The sequence below is a fragment of the Larus michahellis genome, chromosome 4 (assembly GCF_964199755.1).
Source record: "Larus michahellis chromosome 4, bLarMic1.1, whole genome shotgun sequence".
NCBI lineage: Eukaryota > Metazoa > Chordata > Aves > Charadriiformes > Laridae > Larus > Larus michahellis.
This window is the reverse complement of record NC_133899.1, coordinates 51,552,387-51,577,913: the sequence shown is the minus strand read 5'-3', so window position 1 is coordinate 51,577,913 and position 25,527 is coordinate 51,552,387. Positions and strand designations below refer to the sequence as shown.

Sequence of the window (25,527 nt, the reverse complement as noted above, 5' to 3'; positions counted from 1 at the left end):
AATAATATTTATCTTTAATGCAGAAATGTGGCTTGGTTTTGAGTTGGAAGAGAGTACAAGGGGCATCTGGAAAACTTCAAGGTAATTTTTCGTACTTTTAAAATCTCTAGTTAGACTCTTGTTTTATTACCTGGCAGCTTGTCAAATGTCTGACACATTGCTATCCTTAATTCTTTTAAATTTTAAGATATTTTACATGATACTTAACTGCTAAATACTTCCTAGTAAAGGGCTAGTATTTTCTGTCCTTGGAATCAAGACAGAATGAGAAGAATAACATTGAGAAAGTATTGGAGGCCTAATTTTGCTCATCTTTCTGTTTTGAGACTGAATCAGGTGTTTATAGACTATCCCTGAGAAAGGTTTACCGGTTTGGACTTAACCTCCAAAGGGGCATGTTTGCAACACTGTTAATAGTCTCTTCCGTTGCTATATATTATTCTTCTGTGTTAACGAGGTTTTCCTGATGTAAAATTTTGCTTTTCGTTTTGATCATCCATTTCAGCCTTTGGGTTTTGTGAGTACAAAGAACCAGAATCCACACTACGAGCACTGAGACTACTCCATGACCTCCAGATTGGAGAGAAGAAGCTGCTAGTCAAAGTTGATGCAAAGACAAAGGCTCAGCTAGATGAATGGAAAGCAAAGAAAAAGGCTTCTAATGGGGTACGTATGTAATGGGTGACTTCTGTTATTTTGGCAGGAGGGCAGTGTAACATACTTGCTACATCAGATTGTGTGTCTCTTGGTTTCAGTTCTTGTCTCTGCCCTTAATTAATTTTAGAATTTTGACAGAATCACATTAACGAGTCTGAAGATACATTGAAAGGCAGCAAAGTGTAAGCTCTTAATTCACCAGCATTCAAACTTACCTGTAAGCTACAACTGAATCTGTAGAATTAATTCTGAAAATCATTCTAAAGTGTAGTAATACATGCTATGCCTTATGCTTCTGTTGCTTCATTTTTGTTTAGAAACTCTTGAAAGTATATAAACTCTAGAAGTAATTTACTCTGTCAGAGTCTGTAAATCAGCTGTCTGAGGAGAATTGGAGATTTTTTTTCCCCTTCTCTAATGATGATCTAGAACAAATTAATGGAAAGAAAAGAAATAGATCATTCAGTAGATGATGCAGTTACTAGGCAGTGGGCAGTTTCCAGGCATTTAGTAGATGGGGAAATTGGTTTTGTACCATTCCTTTCTGGAGCTAAGGATCTGTTCTGGACTAATTGTGTATATTTGATATGTTAAATTCTTGTGAGATACAGAGATATTTAACTGACAGATTTGTGTTAAAATGAATTTTATCTATTTCTTTACTAAAATAATATATTCCACATCACAATCAAGTTGTTTGGCTTGATCTCTAACTATTTTTAAAGTTCTGCATAGGCCTTAAGATAGTACTTAGAACACTTATTTTCTGTAAAATGAAAGTGAGAAGAGGCTCTTGTTCAGAAAACTGAAAATACTAGTTACACTGTAGCAGGTTTTTTTTTTTTTTAAATTTCAATTTGGAATTGTTCTTAAAGGTATGTAAAATACAGTGGGAACACAAGTACTTGTATTTCATTTTATTTAACCAGAACTAGAGGCATAATGATGATTTGAAGTACTTGACACATTTTTGACTGTGTATGGGATTAAATATAATGGCTCAGTAAAGCAGAGTGCTAACTTCATGGGTTTTGAATGGAGTAATGTACTAGCTGTTAACCTAGGTAAGGGTTTGATTTGACTGCCCCTTCCATTCCATACTTCCTTGTTTCCTGTTGGCATCACCTGTAATAGTGTGCTTCATAGCTGATACTATAAACAAGCTTGAAGTATCAGTGGAGTTTTTGTACATCTCTCATGAATTTTGTTTTCTGTGAGCTTCTGTGGGTTACAGTCAGTCCTGGGGGATTGATTGTAATAAAGCAGAGGGTACTATTTGTGACTTTGGTGAAGACAACAGTGTGTGCCAATTCCGTTGAACTGTAGAGTGAGATTAGTTCCAAATGTGTGTTTTTTTTGTTTGTGGTGATGCAAAGAAAGGCTATGAATTGCCGAGGAATATTAGTGAAGCGTATTGTAATATTACTGCTTGCGATTCCTTTCATACCATCATTGGTGTGCTGGTGCCACTCAGATCCAAAAGTTGCAATTTTTTCTTTAATCTTTTTTATTAAGAAATCAAACGTGTACAGTACAGCACAATTTCTTCTAGAGACCAAGCAAACCTTTATCTAATTAGCTCCTCTCCCTGATCACTACTTCTCCCTGGACCTCTTCAATTCCACTCCCTGTCACTGCCTTCTAGCTCTTTTCAGCCTGCTCCTCCTTGGCCTGGCAGCCTCTTCAGCTCCAACTGAATCCTCCCTTCCCCCTCATTCTTAGCTGCTGCTCCATCAGACCCTTCCCTCCCCCTCACTCCACCCACCACCTATCGCTTGACGGGATACCCAGCTGGATTCTCAGGTGAGATTCCATTTTTCTAAAAGATTCAGGGGATCAAGAGGTGGGCTACCTTGCTCAGTGTGGAGAACATTGTTCTCCCCTTTTGTGTAACATTTAGTGAAATGCACTTCTTCGTGTGTGTTCCCTTTCCTCCCTACAAGGTGAAAAAGAGCAAAAAGATGAGGAACTACAAAGTAACTGATGAACAGTAATAGGAAAATGTTTGCTGTGCAAGGAATGTTTTCCCTAACAATGTTTCTTTAATACAGTTCTCCCATTATAAGTTGCAGCTTCAAAATTATAGATAGACATTTGTATTGCATGGCACTTAAATAGAATGCTTTGAGGAACTGCTGTTGAAATGACGTGAAGTTCTGGAGGACACAAGGCAGAAACTTTTGACCAAGGGCTGGACTATAGTGATTGCCTTTCTCTGAGCGTGCGTGCGCTTTCTCTTTTCTTGTCTACCACCTTAATCACCATTTATCTGTTCTGTTTTATTATGCAGTCCTACACTTGCTCTCTGCAGCCATTCACATGTAAATCTATGTGGTCCCTATGGTATTGCCAGTGTGATGAGATCTGACTAAAATAATGCAATTGATAACTACTTGTAGGTGGTTTGCTTTTTGTGGGTTTTTTGAGGTTTTCTTTTTAGTAAATGCTGTAGGAGCATGAATGAGATGATCAAAGGTGAAATTCTGAAATAAAACTAATATTATTCTCAATTTGTTGATTCTTGTTACTTTGCCATTTTTCCTTAGAACTCCAGACCAGAGACGACAAATGATGACGATGAAGCACTGGATGAGGAAACGAAGAGAAGAGATCAGATAATTAAAGGGGCCATTGAAGTCTTAATACGAGAATATTCCAGCGAGCTCAATGCCCCCTCCCAGGAATCTGACTCTCACCCCAGGAAGAAGAAAAAGGAAAAGAAGGAGGACGTATGTGTTTTGATTTTGGACAAAACAGATTTTTCTTCAACTCACCTTTATATAATGGCCAAACCTTGTGCAAATACTTTAAACCTAAACTTCTGATGAGAAAACAAATCAACAAGCATTGATGTCAGCAGCAGTTTCATTTTTTTAACCTGAAAGCTAGTGAGTTATAGACACCATCCCTTCAGGATGGTTTAGGCATCTAAGCACCTAGACTTCTTGGAACAACAGGTTTGAATCTGGGCAGGATTGAACTGACCTTTCATCCCTCTCTAGGTGGAAATACTGAATTTAGTGCAGTTTAATCTGTATGTGCATGTAGGTTTTTTCAGATGAGAACTTAAAAAACAACTGTAAAGAGTTCCTACATACCATCTTACTTCCACTGAAAGATGCCAGGGCGCTTTTGTAATGGCAGGAATTTGCTCTGGTAGTTTTTGACAAAATTCTTCTTCTCTCTGCTTATAGTATGCATTCTTGTAGCGTGCCTTGATCCAACTGGTTGCAGCTGTCTCTCCAGATGTGGAAGCGCTTCATTAGTTGTTTATGTGTATACCTCACAAACCTTGGAAGGATCCTTCAGGGATGAAAGGCATATTGTAATCGTCCTGCCTTACAAAATCACTTTTACACGCATGTGTCAATTTGGCTGGATTTGATCAGCTGGTTTTCATATATTGTGTAATGCAAAAAAACCCTGTTAAGCAGGAATGAATGTTCTGGTTTAGACCTGCTTCTATGGATGACCTTTTTATGGAATAAAACAAACTGGAGAAGAGGGAATAAGAATGAGCAAACTCAGACTTAGCTTTTCCAGCCAAGTTTCTAACCATGGGAAAGCGGGCTTTCACACCTACTCTTCTGCACCTAATATGAAAGAGATTGGAAAATTGTTTGACCAAGATTTTTACCCACTTATGTCTTCTGCAAAGTACCTATTCCAAGGCAACAGTGCTTATGGGGTTTAAGTATGGTGCAAGAAGCATCTCCCTCAGGGAGCGAGTATATCTTCCCCACAACATTGTTAGACATGGCTGACCTGAGGTATAAGAGTGCTGAGCTGAGACTTTGTTTTTCTTTCCTCTCCCTCCCTTTGGGAGAAGATGCTTTCTTGGATGAGAATTTACAAATGAGTCACTGTCTAATGCTATCAGCTGTATTTTTTTTGTTACAAGCATTGTACAATGTGTATTGTCCTGTGGGTACATATATACATATATATATATATATGGCCATGAATAATGCCAGGTAGTTAAACATTGTAAGAGACCATTTTAGTCATGGAAGAGCTGGGTGCTGAGTATGTCCCTGGAACAGAGGGATGTTCTGCTAGCTCTGTATGATGTAGAATTTGACCAATCTGAGCTAGTCAAGTAGACAAATAAGTTCTTTTTAAATACATAGCACTTGCGGGGTGAAATTACACCCTATCATCCCTCCCATACTGGGAAGGAGGAAAAGAAACTTGGAAGTTGCCATCTTTGGCCTGTGTGGATAGAGGTGGGAGTGAAGAGATGGTCCTAGCTCGTTGCTATTTTGTCCTTAAAGGAGAGGGGAGAGAAGGACTGTGGAGGGTGGGGGGAAAGGGAAGATGGATGCAGATATATGGGGGGAGGTGGCGGGGAAACTTGCCAGCTTTGGGGCTGTTGTCCCCTGAAGGGCTTGGTGTGAAGAAAACTCCTGCTGGTGTTAGCAGCGGAGTCTGTTGTTAGTTCTTCTGGATGAAGGCATGACTGATGTGGGGGAATTGAAAATGTGTGCGGGGAACTGAGAGTGAGTGGAATCTGGTTTTCAATTTCAAGCATGGGGGAACCTCGCTAATTCGCACTAACTTTTAGTTAGTAGGTGCAATCTACCAAATTTTGCGAATTAGCGAGTAAATAAAATCAAGACATACCCACCGCAAATATACTGATCATTTATATTGGCAAGTGTAGCTTAGTCTTGTTTATGATGCTACCATAGTGTATTAATATCCTGTAGTATACTTGTAATTCAGTGAAGTCTTACTAATATGAGACCTCACTATGTATTTTAAGTAGTTCAGAGAAGGGAGAATTAGCGAGGTTCTTCTGTAACTTTGTTGAATCAAAGAAATGAGATCACAGCAATACAATATTGCTTTATAGTACAAACATACAAAACATTGTTTTTCAGAGTAGTGTGCAATCTATTTTTAAAAAAAAAAATCTCCGTGGATTTTTCCGCAGATTTTCCGCAGATTTCCAGTGGCCCCACTGATACCTTATCCACTCATCACCAAGGTTCGTTTACATTGTAGGCTTTGACAATGACTATGTTTACTGCTAGTTGCCAGATTTGTGACTCTTGTCCATCTGATTTTTTTTTTTTTTTCACTCATTAACATCAGACTGTCAGGTTTGGTACTGCAGAAGGACTTTATTTATCTCTTGCAAGACTGGTTGAAAACTTCTAACCTTCGGCTTTTCTCTTGTTCTCTTATGTCTGTACAGATGGCTCTTAATGCTTTTCCTCCTGTCCCCCTTGTTTTTTAGGAGGATATAAATGCTATAGAAATGGAGGAAGACAAAAGAGACCTGATATCAAGAGAGATCAGTAAATTCAGAGACACACACAAGGTAGTATTCTTGTTTTTGCACTTCATACAAATTAGGCTTTTTCGAAATCCAAAAAACCACTATTATAAAATTTAGCATTACATTGCAATATCACTTAAAATGATGTTTATATTAGGTTTAATATACATATAGTTCTTTACAAGTCAAAAAAAGACAACTACCACGTTAAAGTGGCCCTTGACGTCTTTGTGCTAAGACTTTGATTGCTACTGAGTATTTTGCAGTCTTCTCACTTTAACATGAATAAAGGCAACTTAAGTTTCTACACAAACATTAAGTCAAGATATTTATAACTAAAGGCTAAACGGGGCTAAAGTGTATAAGACATACACTTGAGTGTGTTTCTGTAGGTAGATTTGTAACATAATCCAAGATATTATGAAGAGTTGAAACTTGAATTAAATTTAAGTCTTTTATTTTAATAGTTCTAAGTTAAGAGTGGGGGAAGATTAAAACTAGGTCAGTGGTTACCAGACTTACCAAACTTTAGATGCATGGAAGAACTGTAAATTCCCATAAAGCTAATCTATTCATTGACCCCCACCATTATGATAGAGATCATATGGTGACTAATGCAAGATGAAACTCACAGCTTGGAAAGTAACATGGAATAGGATGTAAGTATGAGCTTCTGTTTTTTATTATACTTATGGATGCCCCCTCAGAAAAATATGCAAAGGGGTAACTGGCTTGGAAATGTTTGTGCACATCAAGTCCCACCTCAGGGTTCCCACTTACAGAAGTTTCCATTAATGCTAGTGCATCTGTGAATGTTTCTGCTTTGGAAAATGATACTTGTGGATAGTAAAGCACAACTATGCATGTAATGTTCTTATTTTAATGTTTAGCTTAAAGTTGGTATTATTTTTTCCCCAACAAGACTGGAATGGTCCTTGGCCTGGGGAAGTATCAGCAAGCTCCTCTTTTGAGCACACGCTTTTATTTCAAAATACCTCCAAACCAATGTTAAAGAAAATGTTGAAGGTACAGCAAGGTGAAGTATGCCCGTGTTATTCAGCTTTACCACATTCAGTCACTGGGGATGGTACCATGTTTTCACACAATTGTATCAATGTAAACACAAGTGACTACACTTTGTTGTATGTACACGTATTCAGTTTTTCTCTTGACGGAAGTTGTTGGAGATAAAAACCTGGGGAAAAATTCTAGAAGAAATCATCTGGAGAAGCTGAGCAATTGAATGTGAAACCGGTCAGTGGTGAAACTTCAGTAGAATTGTGTTCAATTCCAAGCCCCGAGTCGTCACTGGTACTAAGATGCAAACAAGTTATAAGTTGTTAAACAAACAAACAAAAAACAACAACAAAAAACACAAACCAAAACCAACAACAAAACAAACAAACAAAAAACATGCTTCGTTATTTCAGAAGCTGTTGGGCATTTTATCTGCCTTTAATCTGTATTATTGGGGGGGCTGTTTTGGGTTTCTTAACGTTAAAAATCAACTGAAAGTAGTCATTGTGCATATTGGATATGATTAAAAGGGGCTGTTGAATCTTTAGCAACTGGCTAGTGAGCACAGTGAACCTTTGCATGTTTTTGGTATGAGTTTATAAAAAAAATAACCACAGACTGTGAGGGTATCAGCATTGCAGGGGGCGTCCATTTACAGCACGGACGAGTCTGAAGAGAGCTCAAGGTAAGATTTATAATTCTTCTACCTGTTCATTTCTGTTCATTACTTCAATATATCTGATACCGTTTCCATCCCATTACCCTTTCAGATCCTCTTACTTAGGCTGATAGAACTTGATGAGGTCAGATTTTGATTACAAAATAGACCAATTTATTTTTTTCAATTGGTTTTTAAGAATGCGGACCTACAAAATGGATTTTAATACACCAAGACTTATGTGTGTGTATTTACACATGTATGAATATATTTTAAAAAAAAAAAAAAAAGAAACCCACTCTCTTGAGAAATCATTTTCTCACTACGAACAAAGTTTTTGAGAGTGGCAAAAAAGCAGGAGTTCAACCAAAGAAATTTCTATTGGAACATCTAAGATAACCTGTAAGTATCAACCACTTCAGTATGTAAACTTTTCTTTAAAAGTAGTTGAAATTTGAGGTAAGTTGGATTTTTAAAAGTTGACAACCTACTTTAACATCTGACCGTACTGAGGTTTAACACTGTAAAGCCCCTGTAAAATACAGTCCTTTAGAAATTGGTTTTCAGCCCAGTGTGTATTGTAGAATCTAAGTTTTGTTTTTTCATACCAGTTTTCTACCAATTCCTACCATTTTTAGTCCCTTTTTCCTTTTGTGATTTCAATGTATCCAACATTGGTTTGCCTGTATTGTGCTATCAATGCAGCGTAGTTTCACTGGATACATTAATCACTAGTGAATTAGCTTTATTTCTGTAATCCTTTGTCGGTTCTTTGGTCCCTGTGCCTGTGGCAGAAGAACACTTATCAGGTAAGATTGCTTTTTAAAGTTGTCTTAAATGCTTTGTTTAAAAGAAAAGAAAAAAAGAAAAAAACCAAACAAACAGAGAAAATGCTGTTTCATTGTTCCAGTTTTTAATTTCATTTCAGTGATGGTAAACGTGGAGCCAAAGGGGATAAACCTGTTTATTCTGCTCAATATTTGTTCAAAAAAGTGGTATTCTGGCATCCATCAGGTTGAAATTTGGTATATTTGGTTGTTATTTGGTATATTTGTGAACCGTGTACTTGCTCTTCCTCCCAGAAACATAGCTTATAGGCAAGGTTAATCCAGTGTTGGCGGTCCATGTCCTAGCACAGCATCTGTAAGTTAACACATAACAATTGCTTCCAAGGATGGATTTATCTATCATTCTGTTGATGTATTTTCTATTGTCTTATAGGAGTTCTGGTCATAGGAACTGTTTCTAATTGAAAAAAAAGTGGCAGTTTTGTACAATTTTTAGTAAAACTGTAGCAGGTAACCCTTTAGCTTCTGTGTTTCACAAGAGCTATTTCCAACCTTTTTTTTTTAACTCTCTCCATCTTGCAGTGGTGGAAGTTAAGGATTCCATTCTGCAGAGTCCAGTTCTTACCAATGAACTGTTAGAACTTTTTTAGGGAGGGAAAAGGGGAAAGGTTGCAGCTCTCTTCACTGTTTAACCACATGCACCATGTGTAAGTGGATAAATTTCTTTACCCAAGTTTTCATGTAGGACGGTTTTGGTCTACCAAGACTTTTTGGGAAACAACTCGCTATCCCAGTAAGCATTTCACTGAAATATATTTTCCTAGTTGGACAGAATTAATTTTATCAGCTAGAAGTTCACTTTGCTTGTACCCAAGTGGCTTATAGGGCCAATGGAATTTGTGGCCCACCTGAATCATGACTGGCAGTGCACTGTGTTTGTGCAGTTTAGTCATCTTTACAATATAAGGCCAGCCCTACTCTGCTAAGGTTGGAGATTGCTGGTCTGTGTAGATCTATGCTTTTGCACGAAACTTAGTCTTGTGATTGCTGCATTTTGATTTCATACTTATGAGTCCAAAAAATACCCACCAAACCCTATTTAATATTTTAAAATCAGTGGCGGTTTTGGTATTTCCATTACCAGCCTTGTGTGTTGCGCCGGGAATATCCAGTTCTTATAAGTACAAAATTAACTATGAAAGTTCTCTTGTTGGTTTTTAGAAACTGGAGGAGGAAAAAGGCAAAAAGGAGAAAGAAAGACAGGAAATTGAAAAAGAACGCAGAGAAAGAGAAAGGGAACGGGAACGTGAACGAGAAAGGAGGGAGCGTGAAAGAGAGAGGGAGCGTGAACGAGAGAAGGAGAAGGAACGGGAGCGTGAACGAGAGCGAGATAGGGATCGTGACCGAACTAAGGACCGAGACAGAGACCGCGAACGAGACCGAGATCGTGATAGAGATCGTGAAAGGAGTTCAGATCGCAACAAGGATCGGAGCAGATCAAGGTAAATGCGCTGGAGTTGCTATTTATTACACTTTTTCCTAGTGCTGTTTACTAAGTGCACGTAGTTCAGCAGATCAGCTGCCATTCAAAAGAGAATGGTCCTTTTGGAAGATCATGAATAAAAACAGGAAATCAGAATTTTAGAAAATATTGTATTTAGAGAAATTGGAAAAATACTTGATTCCCTCCACAGGACAGCAATATAAGGACTGCAATATGCAGTAAGCAATCACCCAACCGTGACTTAAACTTACTGATTTTATCTCAAACTTCGCTTCTTTTTTCATGGATAGCTTTATTCCTACTTGATGTTCTCTTACGTCTGCAGTATCTTGTAGCTTAAGTGGGTTTTACCTTTTCCTTTGGTATGCATGGTTTTTTGTTTATGGGTTTTATTTGGTTTTAGTTTTAATAAATGCAAGGGGATTTCTCTTTCAGTCTTAAACTGTAAATAATCATGTCAGGCTCTAGATGCTGCTTTTTCCCTCTTCATGATAGGAAAAATAGCTTTTTCACTTTAAATCTCTTTGTCATTAGGATTCAAGTTGTCTGTAAGCCATGGAAAGGTGAAGGATTTCTTAGGCATACTCTTTATTTGTGGGGTTTTTAGCTGTCACATATTTATGAAGAACTGCTAACGCAGTCTGATAAGCATGAGCACATGGCAATTCTTAGTTTCTGTAGATATCACTATGTAATGGTTAGTACTCAAATGGCTAATTTTAGATAGATGGGGTTTTGAATGTATTAGAATTATAGATTTATGCCCATTGCTATATCAGCTAATCATCTTGTACAGTTGCAGAAGAATAACTTGCAAGATGCTATAAATAGTGCACTATGCATTTGAAGTTAAATCATTTGAGTAGGGAGGAAGGCTTTGTACTTAACTTCGGAATTTTTCCTTCCTTCAGAGAAAAAAGCAGAGACAGGGAAAGAGAACGAGAACGGGAAAGAGAACGAGAACGAGAGAGGGAAAGAGAACGAGAGAGGGAACGGGAAAGAGAACGTGAGCGGGAACGAGAACGGGAGAAGGATAAGAAGAGGGACCGAGAAGAAGATGAAGAAGATGCATATGAACGCCGAAAACTAGAGAGGAAACTGCGGGAAAAAGAAGCAGCATATCAAGAGGTAAGTTGGGACTTTTAAGATTCCTTAAGGAACAAAATTGTTTCTGAGGGTTAATAATAAGTCGTCTTCTATAAAATACATCATTCCTTCTCCCTCTTCTTTTCCTAAATACGTTTTTAATCCTTTGACTACAAATATTGGGGCAGAATATGTAAGTCAGTGTCAGAACAACCTTAGACTTCTTATTCTGGCATTTTAAATTATAAATAAATAATTTGCTTAATTTTCATGCAGTTGGTTTTAAACAATAATCCAAACTAACTTCAAAGTAGTACCACTATTCTTAACATGCTTGAGATTGGAGTGTGTGTTTTTTCTTCTGTAGCGTCTTAAAAACTGGGAAATCAGAGAACGGAAGAAAAGTCGAGAATATGAAAAAGAGGCTGAAAGGGAAGAAGAAAGAAGAAGGGAAATGGTAAGGCTTACAGTTTTACTTATAATTTTTCCCCATTGTTCTTTGTGTCCCATTTAGAACAGAACATTCTACTGCTTTCTTTGTGGTTAATAGAGCTCTCATTTTGTATAAACACCATGTATGGTTTTATACAAAAAAAAAAAGTTGATGGACCTGAAACAGCAGATGTCTAGTAAGTGGGAGTACTATAGAGATTCTGGAAAACTGCCTAGTGCCTTGGTCTTGTGAAGGCAAAAGAATGAGAAGTAGACAGTGGCAAAATTCTGTGGTTTGATCGTCATGCACTGTTACATCTGTAACCTGTATTTGTGTCAGATTTGTTGCAAAACCTACTGTGTGTTCTATGTCATGCAGGTGGAACTAGACCAGTCTCTTTACTTCCAACCTGCTCATGTGCCTGAATTTTCCATAGTATATAATATAAAATTCTACAATAAGCACTCTGTAAATTGCTATCTTTAGTTCATTAGTTGTGAAATTATCAGTTATCACTGTAACACTCAGAAATTTTGTCCAAAAAGACACCTTTGGAAGATAGATATTTCTGTAATCTCATAGTTTTGTGCTAAAGCATAAAGAAGTTATTTTGAATTATGGTGGTATTATTTCACTTCATAATTCTCTCAGAGTAGGAGAGAAGATAGGAGAGAAGATAGGAGAGAGTTCTAAGTAGGAAATGGATTGGGAATTGCTTCAAAGCAAAATACATGAAGAGACACAGGATAGAAAAAAAAATAATAGAAAATTAGAAATGAAATTAGAAATTAGAAAAAAAAAAATAGAAAATCAGATTCCACATAGTTTTATGTGGAATCTAATTTTTCCCCCTAAATGCTTGAGAGGGGAAAAAAATGTTTGAGAATGACTCAAGGATATTTTTTTATTCATGATCCTCCTGGATGCTATCTATGGGTGGCAGTTGTAGAGAGTAGTGTTACATTTTGTGCTGGATTTGCAACCATAATCATAATTTGTTTCTCGAAGTAATTAGCATAGAAATATCTTACTCTATTGGTTTAAAGATATTGCTCGAATACAGGTTAGTATGTCCTAATTTATATTCTCCTTAAAGAACTGCTTTATCTTTTTCCCCTCTGATAAAATGAAAAACTAAAATGGGAAAAAAAAATAAATCTCCTCTTTGTCCCCCTTGCCCCCTTCAGTTTTAGGCCTGTGCATTAATACAGTGCCACGTGGTCTGAAATAGTAACACAGCAGGAGAGTGCTTGTCCTAGAGGTATCCATTAGATTTGTTTCTGTGCATAACTAAATTGTTTTTAAAAAGCACAGTTCTTGAAACAAAACAGTACTAATAAAATACATTTAAGCTGCCCTGTTAAAATACCCAATACCAGATTTACGGATTTGAAGAGGAACTTTGATTCTCTTGTTCTGTGAAGTAAAAAAAAAAAAAAAAAAAACAAAAAAAACCAACCAACCAAAAAACGCCCCCTCCTCCCCCCCCAAAAAAACAAAACAAACAAAAAAACAGGGGGAATATATACTTAAAAACCCTTTGAAATGCTAATAACAGAACAGTAATCTGCAAATCAGAGATGTGATCCCAGTGGACCTAATGGTTGTACTATCTGCTATTGAATATATGATAGCAAGTTGACAGATCCCTGGAAGATGATGCAATTCCAAAACCTTTCCATTTTCTATCTGGAAAACTGTATTTTTTTAGTTTGAAGCATAGCAGATGTTAAATTAACTTACTAGTAATACTAGTAAATTTTAAACTCTTGGAAAGAAAACCAGAAATCCTTTTATAATATTACTTCTGTTTCAATTTCTTGCAGGCAAAAGAAGCCAAACGGTTAAAAGAATTCTTAGAAGATTACGATGATGACAGAGATGATCCAAAATACTACAGGTATGTCTTTCCTAACAATAAAATCTTCATTGTTAGTTTTAGCAGAGTTGTGGCGTTTGTTGTCAGAGACTTACGGAGTTTATAGTTGAGTGATTATGTGGTGATGTAAGGGTCATGTGATCATCTAAATTATTTCAGTTTCGTTTGATAAGCTCCAGAGGGAAAAGGGAAACTCCTTACTTCTATTTGTTAATGCTTGGGAGTAGCTTCTTCCTATCATTTAACTTGTGTGTGAGGCCAAGCGGAAGTCAGTGTAATGCCGAAATAATGTGATGGGGACAGAGAGAAGGGATCAAGCGTGCCTCTAAAAAAAATTCACTTCAAGGAAGCTGTAAATTGTACGAAGAAGCAGCTTGTTAACTCTGTAAAGGATGGGGAAGATCCTTCAGCATGGGACTCACTAAAATTTACATCAAACTGATTTAGCAGAACTGGTTCTTGTCAAGTAAAAACCTATAAAATAACTTGCTTCTTTTTTTTAAGATCAGCAGTCACATTCTCTACATCTGTTTAATGTGATGAGGTAAATTCTGTATAGTAACGTAGGGAACTGGTATCTTAGATTCTTCTGTTACAAAAATAAAGGACACCAGATGCTCTTACGAATTTTATTTTCACTTAGTGAAACATACATCTGTATCATGTATTTCTTGTACTGTGGTACAAGGTTCGCATTGGAATGTTCTTTGAAGTACAAAATCTGTATCTTTTGTAGGGGTAGTGCTCTTCAGAAGAGACTACGAGACAGGGAGAAAGAGATGGAAGCAGATGAACGGGATAGGAAAAGGGAAAAGGAAGAATTAGAAGAAATTAGGCAGCGCCTCCTTGCAGAAGGACACCCAGATCCAGATGCAGAACTCCAGAGGGTAAGTAGCTGTTGGTCTGACAGGAGGAAAAAGAACCCTTGGTATTTTGGTGGTATTGAGCAAAATTGCGTAAGAGATCTGATAGTTAATGTTTGCTCTGTTCACTTTTTCTTAAAAAGGAGTCCAGATGAGTAGTAAGAACACTGGAAACAAAAAATAACTTTCCAGATCTATGTTTGGATGGAGTATTTGGATTAACCAGTATTTCTGATCATAATGGCAGTTAGTTGCATGTATTTGCTCTTGACTAACAGAGACTTCTTTAGGAAACAGAGGATCTTTAGATTCTCTTCAAACGGTGCTGTTTTTGAGAAAGCTGCTTTTTTTGCTAATTGTCTTTTTTCATTGTAGATGGAGCAGGAGGCTGAGAGGCGTAGGCAGCCACAAATAAAACAAGAGCCAGAGTCTGAGGAGGAAGAGGAAGAAAAGGCAGAAAAAGAGGAAAAAAGAGAAGAGCCGGAGGAAGAAGAGGAGGAGCCTGAACAAAAGCCCTGCCTTAAACCAACTTTACGACCCATCAGTTCTGCCCCATCTGTTTCTTCTGCTAGTGGAAATGCAACCCCTAACACACCTGGTGATGAATCTCCCTGTGGCATTATTATCCCTCATGAAAACTCACCTGATCAACAGCAGCCAGAGGAGCATCGGCCCAAAATAGGACTTAGCCTCAAATTGGGCAAGTTTACATTATTTTATTTTAATGTTCCATATGGGATCAGAATGAAAAAAATGTCAGTTTTCCAAATATATTGTATGTTTTGACATACTTATATCACGTCCTTGTTATTTGGATGCTGTACTTGATTTCTTCTGTCCAGAAGATACCTTTTATAGATCTCTCTTCTTCCAAAATCTGGAGAGGGAAAAGGGAGGGAAGTTTTGGCTTAATTTTTTTAGGAATGCTCTGAGGTGGGGTTAGTTATTTCCATATGCTTTTTCAACTAAATAAATCTCTAACTCTATTAAAACTCATTGCTGTTTTTCATTGATGTAAGCATATGTTAGATCTAAGCCCTAGATGCTTATGTTTCTTGGCAAAGACCCTTTTAAAAGAAGAAAACTGAAAATTAGATCTATTTTTTTCTTCCTCTTAGAGTAGCACAGTGAATTGATGACAATTGCAAATGGAACATGAGTGTAGAGTTCCTTAATACTTTAGCAATTTACTGATGTTTTAAAAAAAAAAAATAAATTGTTCTGAGCAGCAGAACTAAGGATAATTGTATTCCAGAAGGTTTGTGCATGTATCACTTACTAATTCCATTAAATTATACTGGGGCTGCAGTTTGAGCTCACACAGTGTTAGATCTTGAATGAACAGAGACTGTATGGTATTAGGCTAACTGATTAATGCTTTTCCTACAGCTAGATTCATTGCAGCCTTTCACTTCTGTGCTCTGCCTGTGCTAAGGTTTGAATTTATGCTATAATCCTCCCGCAGTGAGGGTGCTAATTGGTTTCAGGGCAGAGAAAGTAGACCCTGTTTTTCAAAAATCTTGAACAAACTCAGTTTGGGATCTTTACCTCTTCTGCCATTTTTATAACAGGGTTTGAGAGTTTAAAATGCTGATGCTGGGCATTCACAAACATTTATATAACATACAAAGAGATACTCCTCAAGAAATGTGTGAAGAGCAAACTGGCTTCAATTGCGGTTTATGAACATGTTATTCTATGTTTGGATTGTAGGTGCCTGCAATAGTCCTAATCAGCCCAATGCTGTAAAAAGGAAGAAGCTCGCTGTGGATAGTGTTTTCAATAAATTTGATGATGAAGACAGTGATGATGTGCCTCGGAAAAGGAAACTTGTCCCCCTGGATTATGGAGATGAAGATAAAAGCAGTATCAAAGGCAGTGTCAATACAGAAGAAAAACGCAAACATATTAAAAGTCTCATTGAGAAGATTCCAACAGCAAAACCAGAGCTCTTTGCTTATCCTCTTGACTGGTCTATTGTGGATTCAGTAAGTTATTTTAACCATTCACAAAAAAAGCATATTTTTTTTTTCCAAACAAATCTTGGAATTGAATACAAAAACACTGTTCCTGGGACCCCAGTGGATTGGAGCATCATCACCAAATGGAATCAAACTTGAGTACTTTTATTTCTTGTCCATGTGTAATACTTATTCTGAAGTATGCCTGCTTATTTTTGCTTGGTCCTCCTGAATTGTTGCTACAAATTGTCTAGCAGTTTCATGGAAGGCAGGGGGGAAAAGTCCTGTAAAAACATGTTTGAATGGCTGTCAGAAATACTTGCAGATGCCAAATCACTACGGGTTATTTCATTGACAGCAAAACATACCTTTTGCTAAATAGTTGTTTGGGTCTTCTAGCTGCCTATCTGACAGTGTTGTTTCACGAGAGTAAAGTTTATGGAACTTACGGGTTTTGTGTTTGGTGTTTTTTTTTTTTTTTCCCCTAGACTCTAATGGAACGTCGAATTAGACCGTGGATCAACAAGAAAATAATAGAATATATTGGTGAAGAAGAAGCCACGCTAGTTGACTTTGTTTGTTCTAAGGTTAATATCTTCCACTTCCTTTGTGAAATCTGGGGTTTGTTCCCTATTTAAGCTGCAGCAATGACTGCAGTATCTGTATTTGAAGGCAGTCTGTTCTTAGCTTCTCTGTCATCTGTGACGTTGGTCAGCAGAGACAGCTGGTGTACTTGGAATCAATAAATACCCTAATGCTTTGTAAGTTACCTCCTCTAATGCTTATGCACAATATATACGTGCTTGATGCTCCCTGTTAGCTGTTACATAAGCGTATGGAACTGGATTGAAGAAATGAGCAGTTGACAAGAGCAGCTGTTTTAGCTGATAGTTTTACCATTAGATTTCAGAATTAGCATTATTGCCCATTAATATTTTTAACTTAAAAATAGGATTTGTATTTATTCTGGGGCAACAGTAGCTTGATTTTATGTACATTTTTGGATTAACTCAATTAACTTCTTATAAAGCTTTTTAGATGCTGTTGCTTTAGTAGTAAGCAAATGCTAAGGTTTTAGAGTTAGCATTAGAAATCATTCTGCTATACCTCTTAGCCGTTGCGTGACTAAACTAAACTCTGCGTAGCTTCTTCCATCAAATTACAAACTAAATTCTAGTAACTTGCCTTTTAAAATCTGTCACAACAACTCTGTGGCTTTTCACCAATCAGAATTTCAAAAACTCCTTTCAGCTTTCGTGGTACTCGCATTCATAATGGCTCGTCTTGGTTTATCTTTTAGGTCTACTGTATGAGAGGCAAAGCAAGTGACAGTTTTGTGGCACAGGTGGTTAGTAAAAAGTGAAAAGTAGAAAGGGAAAAGTAAACATTGAATGTTTACCAAGATTAAATTATATATGTGTATATATATATGTATATACCACCATTTTCTAGTATTGAAAGACAACTTGGTTTTGAACAAAAGTAATTTGGAATACTTGAGGCAGATGGAAAACTCAATTATGAGAATTATACAGGGAGAATTTTGCCTTTGTCTTCCATTAGGAATTCACTGTTGAAGAAAGGGGAGCTTATTCCTTAAATTAGGAGAGCATAATTGGACATGCAAGAATAACCAGCAAATACAGGACCTGATGAATCTCTGGAGCTTCCTGGAACTTGTTCCTCAGTATCTAGCCATAAACTAGCACTCACTATGATAGAATCTGATGCAGTTTAATACTAACTTTTGCCCTGGCTGATACTGGGAACTAACGAACTGGAAGTACTTTTTGCATGTGTGAAGCATTCAGAATCCTTGAGAAGTAACAGCTTTTTGTCTGAAGATGTTTTTATGGTTTACTCAGAGTTCTCAGTCTAAAAACATTTGTTTCTTTCAGGTTATGGCTCACAGCTCACCACAGAGCATACTGGATGATGTTGCCATGGTAAGCAGAACTTACGTAACTGATATAGCCTCTACATTATACTGAAGTTAGTAGTCAATTGTGCAAAATAGTTGGAGTCTATAACAGAAATATTTGGCATTTGTAGAACATGCATAGAAAACATAGATCCGAAAGCTGTTTTTATTAAACAGATCAAGCTAGCACAGGAATGATTTTGCAGTTACCGGTGTCTAGGTAGAAATTGCTGATGCCTGTTCAGAATTTCTCGGTATTCAGAAATGTGGAACAAAGATTCTGTCCCTAACAGTAGAGAGGTAAGAATCAATAATAACAGAGCTGTATCAGAAATATAAACGTTTATTCCCTCTCAGTCTTGTTGCTAGATTTTTATAACTAGTGGTTTAGTGGGTCTGTTCCTAATTAATGAGCAAAAAGTGATTTTTTCCTGGTGTTGTAAGAGAGAAACTTTATGAAATAATGCTACTATTTCACCATGTTTTCATACACTCAAAGGTGAATAAAAACTGTTCGCTCCCTTCCAATAAGGAAACTTGGAGGCAAGGTTGGTGGGAGCCAGATTCATAGCAGAAGTTAGTAGGTTGTTCTTGGTGTGACTAGTAGGTGACCTGGGGAACTTCCTGAGATATGTAGTGCATGCTGAAAGTTTGCATGGATTCAAGAAAAGCCTGGATACTAAGCTCAAGAGAAATCCATCAAGGGATTACTTAATAAATATCCAAGGAAGTTCCAAGCTGAAAATGAGCAGAGGCTATGACAGAATTAAGGGAAAACACCTCATGTGTATGCCCTGTTCTTAGATTCTTCCCAAATGTGCCATTTCTCTGCCTCTTCCCAAGCCACTTTCGGAGACTAGGATACTGGTACTTTTATCTCTTAGTGCTCAACAGCTGCATTGTACAAGTATATAATTAGCGCCTATTCAAGTCAGGTGATAAATGCAGGACAGACAAATTCACTGAAGTTTTATCCAGTGCCTCACTCAAAGGCTTAACTTTGATGACCCTACCTCCACTTTGCAGCTCTGATGTGTCTACAATTAGTCTTTATAATTGAAGCGCCTAACCTAAAAATAATCTATAAAATGTGTATTTCCTACAGGTACTAGATGAAGAAGCTGAAGTTTTCATAGTCAAAATGTGGAGGTTGTTGATATACGAGACAGAAGCGAAGAAGATTGGTCTAGTGAAATAAAGCACTCTCCTTGCTTCTAGGGTTCCATTTCAATTTTGGGCTTTTTTTTCTCCATCATTCAAAGACTTTGAATTTTCTCTGTTCTCAGAGACCTGAAACCTGTATTTTTTTATGTAGAAAAATGTGAATTTTTTTTGTCCTCTGCTCTGAGGCCCCCTTTAACCTTATCAGTTAGTTATCTGAATCCTGCATTGGTTCTCTTTATAATTCACAAGGTACAATTACCGGTATGTTTTATAAGCTGCAGCTACTGTACACGCTCTCTGGTAATTTTGTTATGTTACTCTGATTCTTGTAAATATTAAGGAAAAAAAAAATGCCCCTGTTTTGCAAAACATTTGCACTTAATGTGGAACTATATCAGTTACATATGAAGACATGATTTTACTGCGGATTTATGAGGGCTTTTTTTTTTTTGCATACTCTCCCTCTTTTTCTTTAAGGAATATTCAGAATACAATGTAAAAATAAGCGGCTTGAGCTGCTTTCACAGAACAGCCTTGTGTGTTCATTTGGTCCCCTCATCTGACTCCGGAAAAGGAGTTCCCTCAGACTTTTCATTCTGATGTGAACCAGCAGTAGTCTTGGTACTTTGTTGCCCATTTAGAATTGTTAATGAAGCTGGGAACTTAATCTCCCGCAGATGCTCTGCTGCTTTCCTAGAAAGTGCAAATGGCAGGAATTTTTTTATTCTTTGTTCAGTTAAAACAAGAACAGGACCTCAGTTCAATAAGTGCTATTTAATTATATTTTTTTTAAGTGTAGGATATCTTCTGCTCAGTTTCATTTTAGCCCTTCCCTATTATTCCGTCTCCAAAATAATCAGATGGATTTTTTTAAAAAGAAATTATTTTTTAAAATTATTTTTTTTTTTAGTATTTAGGAAAAAAATACCTGTTTGGATGTAACTGACCATAGCAGTTGACAAAAACTGTATTGTAAGTTTTCAAAGCCGAAGTCTTGTTTTTATCCATACTGTTAAAACTAGCCCCGATTTGTTTTCTACTGTAAGCAGTCTGTTGTCCACAAAAAGAGGGTGATATTTTCCTGCCTTGTTTCTATGGGTTTTTATAAATAGCCTCATATGGTATCAATGATGAGATGTACTGTAAACTGCATTTTTTATCTCATACCTGGGTAAGACAACAAATCGAGAATGTGGTATGAGCTGTTTTGATTGCAGGAGGACTGTGTTCCAGGGAGCAAACTGTCTCAAAAACATTTTTAATTTTTAAACACAATTCTTAACAGCAAACAAATTAAGTAAAGGTGTTCCAGTATCTCTATATTGTATTTAACTGAAGGATACAGGTTGACCTGTTCAGAAAACATAACTGTGACCTTGAGTTACTAGTTCTTTGTATCTGGAGAGGACACTTGAAAACACTGTTCTTAACAAACGGGATCGTGTAAAGGTTCCACCATGTAAATATTTCAGATATTAAAAATGTATATATTTGATTTAAGGGCTGACATTCTTTTGGAGTCTTGTGCAGCATGCAATTATATTTAACACTGCTTTCTGAATCAACAAGTGTTCACAAATTAGGGGTGGAGTTTTTTAAACTACCTCCTGCTCTGTCAGGTGACTAGAAGCCTGCAAATGCAGATGTGATCACAATATGTTCTTCCTCATCCCTGTAATACACACCACAAAATGTTCTTTTTTTAACCTGAAGTGTAATGCTCAGATGTTACTTTTATGTTCTGAAAGGTCCCTTCCAACCTAGGCAATTCTATGATTCCATGTTGTGCTTGAATTTGTGTGAGGATGTTTTGTTTTACATACTTATATGCTGCAATCTTCCTCTTTTTTTTTTTTTTCCTGCAACTTGATGTTACCCTAAAAATACTTCCCCATTCTCCCCGTACAGTTTTGCATCAGCATTTACCAAAAATTCTCCAAATTCTAAATAAATTCAAAACTTGCTCTGTTTGTAGTAAATACAGAGAAGAGGGAGAGTGAACTTCATGAGTGCTTTTTGTCCTGCTCATATGGCATTCTCGCTGTCATTATTAGTAGTTAAACAAGCAAATGGGACATGTGCATTGTGATGCCACTATGCAACAGACAGATTGCGTAGCATCCCTGTTGAGATTCTTCAGTGAAAGCTCAACTTGTGAAACTTCAGCTTATTTTCTTCTGCCCTAAACTAAAGCTGTATATTCAGCTATTACATTATTTATGCAGTGGATGTAAGCTTGTACTCTTCCTTTCCTAAGGAGAATGAAGGCATCTGGATGAGGAAGATATCTAAAATTTAAGCTGGGGTATTAAATATCCAGGTACAGAAATATTTAGAAGCAGTTGTGACATACAAAAGAAAGTTAATTTTGTGGAAGTTGAGGTTTTCTTCAGTGGTGGAAGGGGGGAAGGGATGTTTGCTATAGCATTTCTGGCTTGGCTTATTCAAGTACTTCAGCAAATTTTCCTCTTTCAAAATGCAAAATGTTGTTTTATAAAGTCACTCTAGTGTTTACCTCTTACTCAAATTAGTGTTACTACTTCTCAGTGATAACAATGTATTTTGTGTCTGATGCTGGGGGTGGGGGGAGGAGAACACAAATTAGTGCTGCTGAGGGGTTCTTAATATAGAAAGTAACTTTCCCTTGTTAACTTGTTTTTCTTTCAACACACAGTAACAGAATTATTTCAAGATAAACTTTGAAAATTTGGAGTAGAAAAAGCCTTTTTGGCCAACATTACAACATTTTACTGTCTGAATATGCCATTTAATACACACTGTGTGTGTTATGTTAGTAGGTGCACAGATTAAGAGTATACAGAGAATGAGATCCATTAGCGAAGTATGTGTGTTGCCACTGGGTATTCAGTGCAGCATGCCATAGTATGGTCCATTCTGCGGTGGAAATGTACTTCAAAAGTTACATGTAGTGCACAGAGGGGGAAAAAAATATCAATATTTATGCAACAGAAGTGGATATACTAGTTGTTGATCTGGACTTTACTGTGGATCGAGGCTTTTATGCCTTAACCTAACACATGCCCTTAGTTTCCTGGTAATCATTCTGCGTAACTGCCATTCAGTGTTATTTGGAATATGCGAGTACAAAATATAAAGCATCACTGTTTTCATTAGTGTGCACTGAAAAGAAATGGGAAACCATGAATGAGTAAGATCCATTACCAAGAATTATATATTTTTATATTACCATTAATTTGGTAAGAGAGGGTTTTTTTGTTCTTAAAATATTTACCCTGTTCACATACTGATTTAGTCTTTCTAATTTAATAAAGTGGTTGGACTTGATTATCGTAAAGTTCTTTTCCGACACAAGTGATTCTATGATTCTGTAATTTTGGGCGTTTCCTTCCTCCCTTTTCTTTAAACAGGAGCCTGCATGAAAAATAACCATCTAATTAGATTATTGTGGCTCTAAATCTGGGCGGGGGGAAGGACCCAAACAGTAAGTTTAGTTTCTTATGGAATTCCTATTTCTTACTGGTAATGCTTTCCCGTTACTGAGAGAGAAGCATTAGACCTTTCATGCTTTTACTGAGTTGCTACAAGCTACTTGCAGGAGTGGTATTTTAGAAAGGGGATACACTTAAAACTGGAAGCTGTTGACTTTTATATTACAATAGGGTCATGCTTTTTCATATTCTATACGTTTTCCTATGTAGGAACATAGGATGTTGCCCATGCAGACTTACAAATTGGTACGCAGCCATGCAGCATGAGCAGTGTAAGGTATTATCATAGATCAAACTGATACCAGTAGTGGAAATAGTACTCCGGTACAGCTCTATGTCCGTGTTTGGGGTTTTTTTTTCTTAAAATGACAGTTTTATTTGGTTAGGCATCAGTTTTGGTGAAAAGCAGCTTCTTGCAAATGCACTTCATATACGTACAACTTACCAAAACTCCTCGGTATTTGTGTCAAAATGCTCATGTAAAACTGAACTTCTATGTGCAGTACTTCAGTGCCACTTCATTTTCCCGTAGATCTTCCTGTAGTGTAGTTGAATAGCGAAATACAACATTAATGCTGATTTTTACTTCTTTTTGTATTTAGAATGATTGCATGTATCATGGCATCTCCTATATGTAAGTAACCCAATTAGGTTATGCATTTTTAAAAAGGAATTGTGGATTACTCTTCAAGTATATCATGGATGGCAAGGTAAGTTCTGAGTTTGAAATTGCCTGTCTGTCTGTCTTCCACAAATGAGTGACGGCTCTACTAGAACCTTCTTGAAAAGATGCCACATTGACTTCAGATTAAGTTTTTGAAATGCAAAGATCCCTTCGAGTGATCTTCATAATGCCTTTTTGCGGGACCATTTTAAAACAGGGGTTTATATATTTTTAGATGTGTGTATATTTTTTTATATTTATATATTCTTTTATATTTCTATATATATGAATATATATACACATATGACTTTAGTTCAAAACAGGAAGCATCTTTTCTCTTAATACCCCTCTGTTGGTATGTCCCTTAGTGGGTTAAACCCTTTCCCTTGTACGGCAGCTCCTGGCTGAAGTTTCAAAGGGCGGTCGCTCTTGAATATCTAACGATTTTATTTTAAATTCGGCCTAAATCCCTCCCTTTTCCCCCGGAACGGCCGCCGGGCCGCAGGCTGGGCCTGACCCCCGCCGGCTACCTCAGGCTGGCGGGGCCACTCCTCATCCGCCAGCAGCGGAAGTGAGGTCGCGGCGCAAGGCGGGGCGCGAGCCGGAAGGGAGTGGGGCCGGGCTGCGGGGCGGCGAGCAGCCGGTGGCGGTGCCCGAGGTGGGGACGCCGGGCAGGTCGGTCTGTCAGCGGCCGCGCATGGGGGGCCGAGCGCCGGTCGCGGGTGCCCGCCGGGCCGGGCAGCGTGTGGGGCACGGAGCGGCCGCGCTGCGCCACCTGGAGCCGGGCCGGGGGCGCCCCGCAGGCCGGGCGGCGGCCTTGGGGGCGGACGGGTCCGGTGTCTGTGCCAGCCCTGCGCCACACGCCCGCGGGCCGGGCCGGGGAGCCCGGCCGCTCCCCCGAGCGGGGCTGGGGTGGGCGGGGTAGACGCGAGTGGGGCTGCGGCTGGTTTGACTGCGGCGGGCCCGGGGAGCTGGTGGGGTCGGGTGGGGGCCCGACCCTCGCCCCCACCGCTGCGGCCTTTCTGGGAGGCCTGGGACCCCCTGCCGGCTCGAGAGGCTGCTGCGGCCCGGGGCAGGGCTGAGGGCTAGCTCCGCCGGGCCTCTGGTCGTCCCCCAGGAAAGCGGCGGCTGCTGCTACTGCTTGTTGCGTGTTGGAGAGAGAAAGCCCGGGCTGCGCCGCGTTTGCTGTGGCTGGTCGATATTCGCTTCTCTTTCTCTTCTAAGCTGAGAAAACACAAAGCTGACTTGTACGTTAGCTCTACTTACTAGGCTAAATGTAGATGTGTGAAAGCTACAGTTGTAACCCCTGTTGTTCTCACTAAGGAAAGCCAGAGGAAGCAAGAACTCTTTTAGGCAGGCTATTTTAACATTAACAGCTTCACTAGAAAACGAATGTTTTGGTGAGTCCCTTTTCAAGTAAAGCAAGTAAAAATTTAATTTGTGTCTGTTTATGTGCAGTTCAGTTCTAGATTTCGTTCATTCGTAGTTAAGTTTCAAACTCGGGAGTGTTCATTTATTTTAAAATAGAAAATAAAGTTCTTTGGGAAGATGTCCTGAATCCATTTTCTGAGCTCTTGAGTTTTCAAGTTTTGAGAACCTGTTAGACAGTGTCATTCAAGCTTTGGTGTAACTCTTCTGTCAGTTACTCCTCCCTGCCTTCAGTTTCTCTCTGCTCCTCATTAGCTGTTTTTTTTTTGTTTGTTTTGTTTGGTGAGTTTGTGGTGATTTTCTTTACCAGTCTTTAAATAGGATTTGGTGGGTTGGTGTTTTGGGCTGTTTTTTTTTTTTTTTCCCCTCCTGTAATTTAACTAGAATTTTGACATACTGCTATGTGAAAAATCTTATTATCTTATTCTGATACTCCTCGTTTGGGTAAAAATACTCAACTTTTTCCTCTGTGGTGGCCCTGTCACTGGCAATTTTTACCAATAGTAGCCTTAAAACAACATTGTTTATATTCTGTGGCCCAACCAAAGAATTAGAGCAAAAGCTTTAAAAGTAAAAGCAATGTAATGCGTATTTATTTTCATCTGGTCTTACTTTTCATTATATTTTAAATTAGATGTGGAAGAGAGCCATTCTGGTGAATACTACATTGTCTGTCTTTTCCGAAACAGTTTGCATGCTCCCACTAGACTTGTTAAATTGTGTTGCTTCCTAATGGCTCTTTAGTGTAAG

General features: G+C 38.0%; 2 protein-coding genes across 6 annotated transcripts in view; both read left to right on the top strand.

The window, feature by feature from the left end:
• The window catches only part of RBM25 (RNA binding motif protein 25), a 33,730-nt gene extending 13,015 nt beyond the window's left edge, over positions 1-20,715 (top strand). Inside the window, exons 5-19 of one of the 2 annotated variants that reach the window (XM_074584735.1) lie at positions 24-81; positions 506-666; positions 3,204-3,386; positions 5,594-5,647; positions 5,900-5,983; positions 9,626-9,906; positions 10,820-11,036; positions 11,362-11,451; positions 13,254-13,327; positions 14,043-14,193; positions 14,545-14,869; positions 15,883-16,157; positions 16,619-16,717; positions 18,029-18,076; positions 19,157-20,715. In XM_074584735.1, coding sequence (XP_074440836.1) covers positions 24-81; positions 506-666; positions 3,204-3,386; positions 5,594-5,647; positions 5,900-5,983; positions 9,626-9,906; positions 10,820-11,036; positions 11,362-11,451; positions 13,254-13,327; positions 14,043-14,193; positions 14,545-14,869; positions 15,883-16,157; positions 16,619-16,717; positions 18,029-18,076; positions 19,157-19,249 — 2,193 coding nt within the window. In that variant the 3' untranslated portion in view covers positions 19,250-20,715. The remainder of the gene's footprint in view (positions 1-23; positions 82-505; positions 667-3,203; positions 3,387-5,593; positions 5,648-5,899; positions 5,984-9,625; positions 9,907-10,819; positions 11,037-11,361; positions 11,452-13,253; positions 13,328-14,042; positions 14,194-14,544; positions 14,870-15,882; positions 16,158-16,618; positions 16,718-18,028; positions 18,077-19,156) is intronic. The other variant, XM_074584736.1, reaches the window with a different exon arrangement.
• A 2,668-nt stretch (positions 20,716-23,383) lies between these two features.
• Positions 23,384-25,527, top strand: part of PSEN1 (presenilin 1) — a 28,051-nt gene continuing 25,907 nt past the window's right edge. For 2 of the 4 annotated variants that reach the window (XM_074584737.1, XM_074584742.1), the window contains exon 1: positions 23,384-23,395. In XM_074584737.1, the coding sequence (XP_074440838.1) occupies positions 23,384-23,395 (12 nt within the window). Of the gene's footprint in view, positions 23,396-23,856; positions 24,025-25,527 lie in introns of those variants that run through there. The other 2 variants (XM_074584740.1, XM_074584741.1) reach the window with 2 other exon arrangements.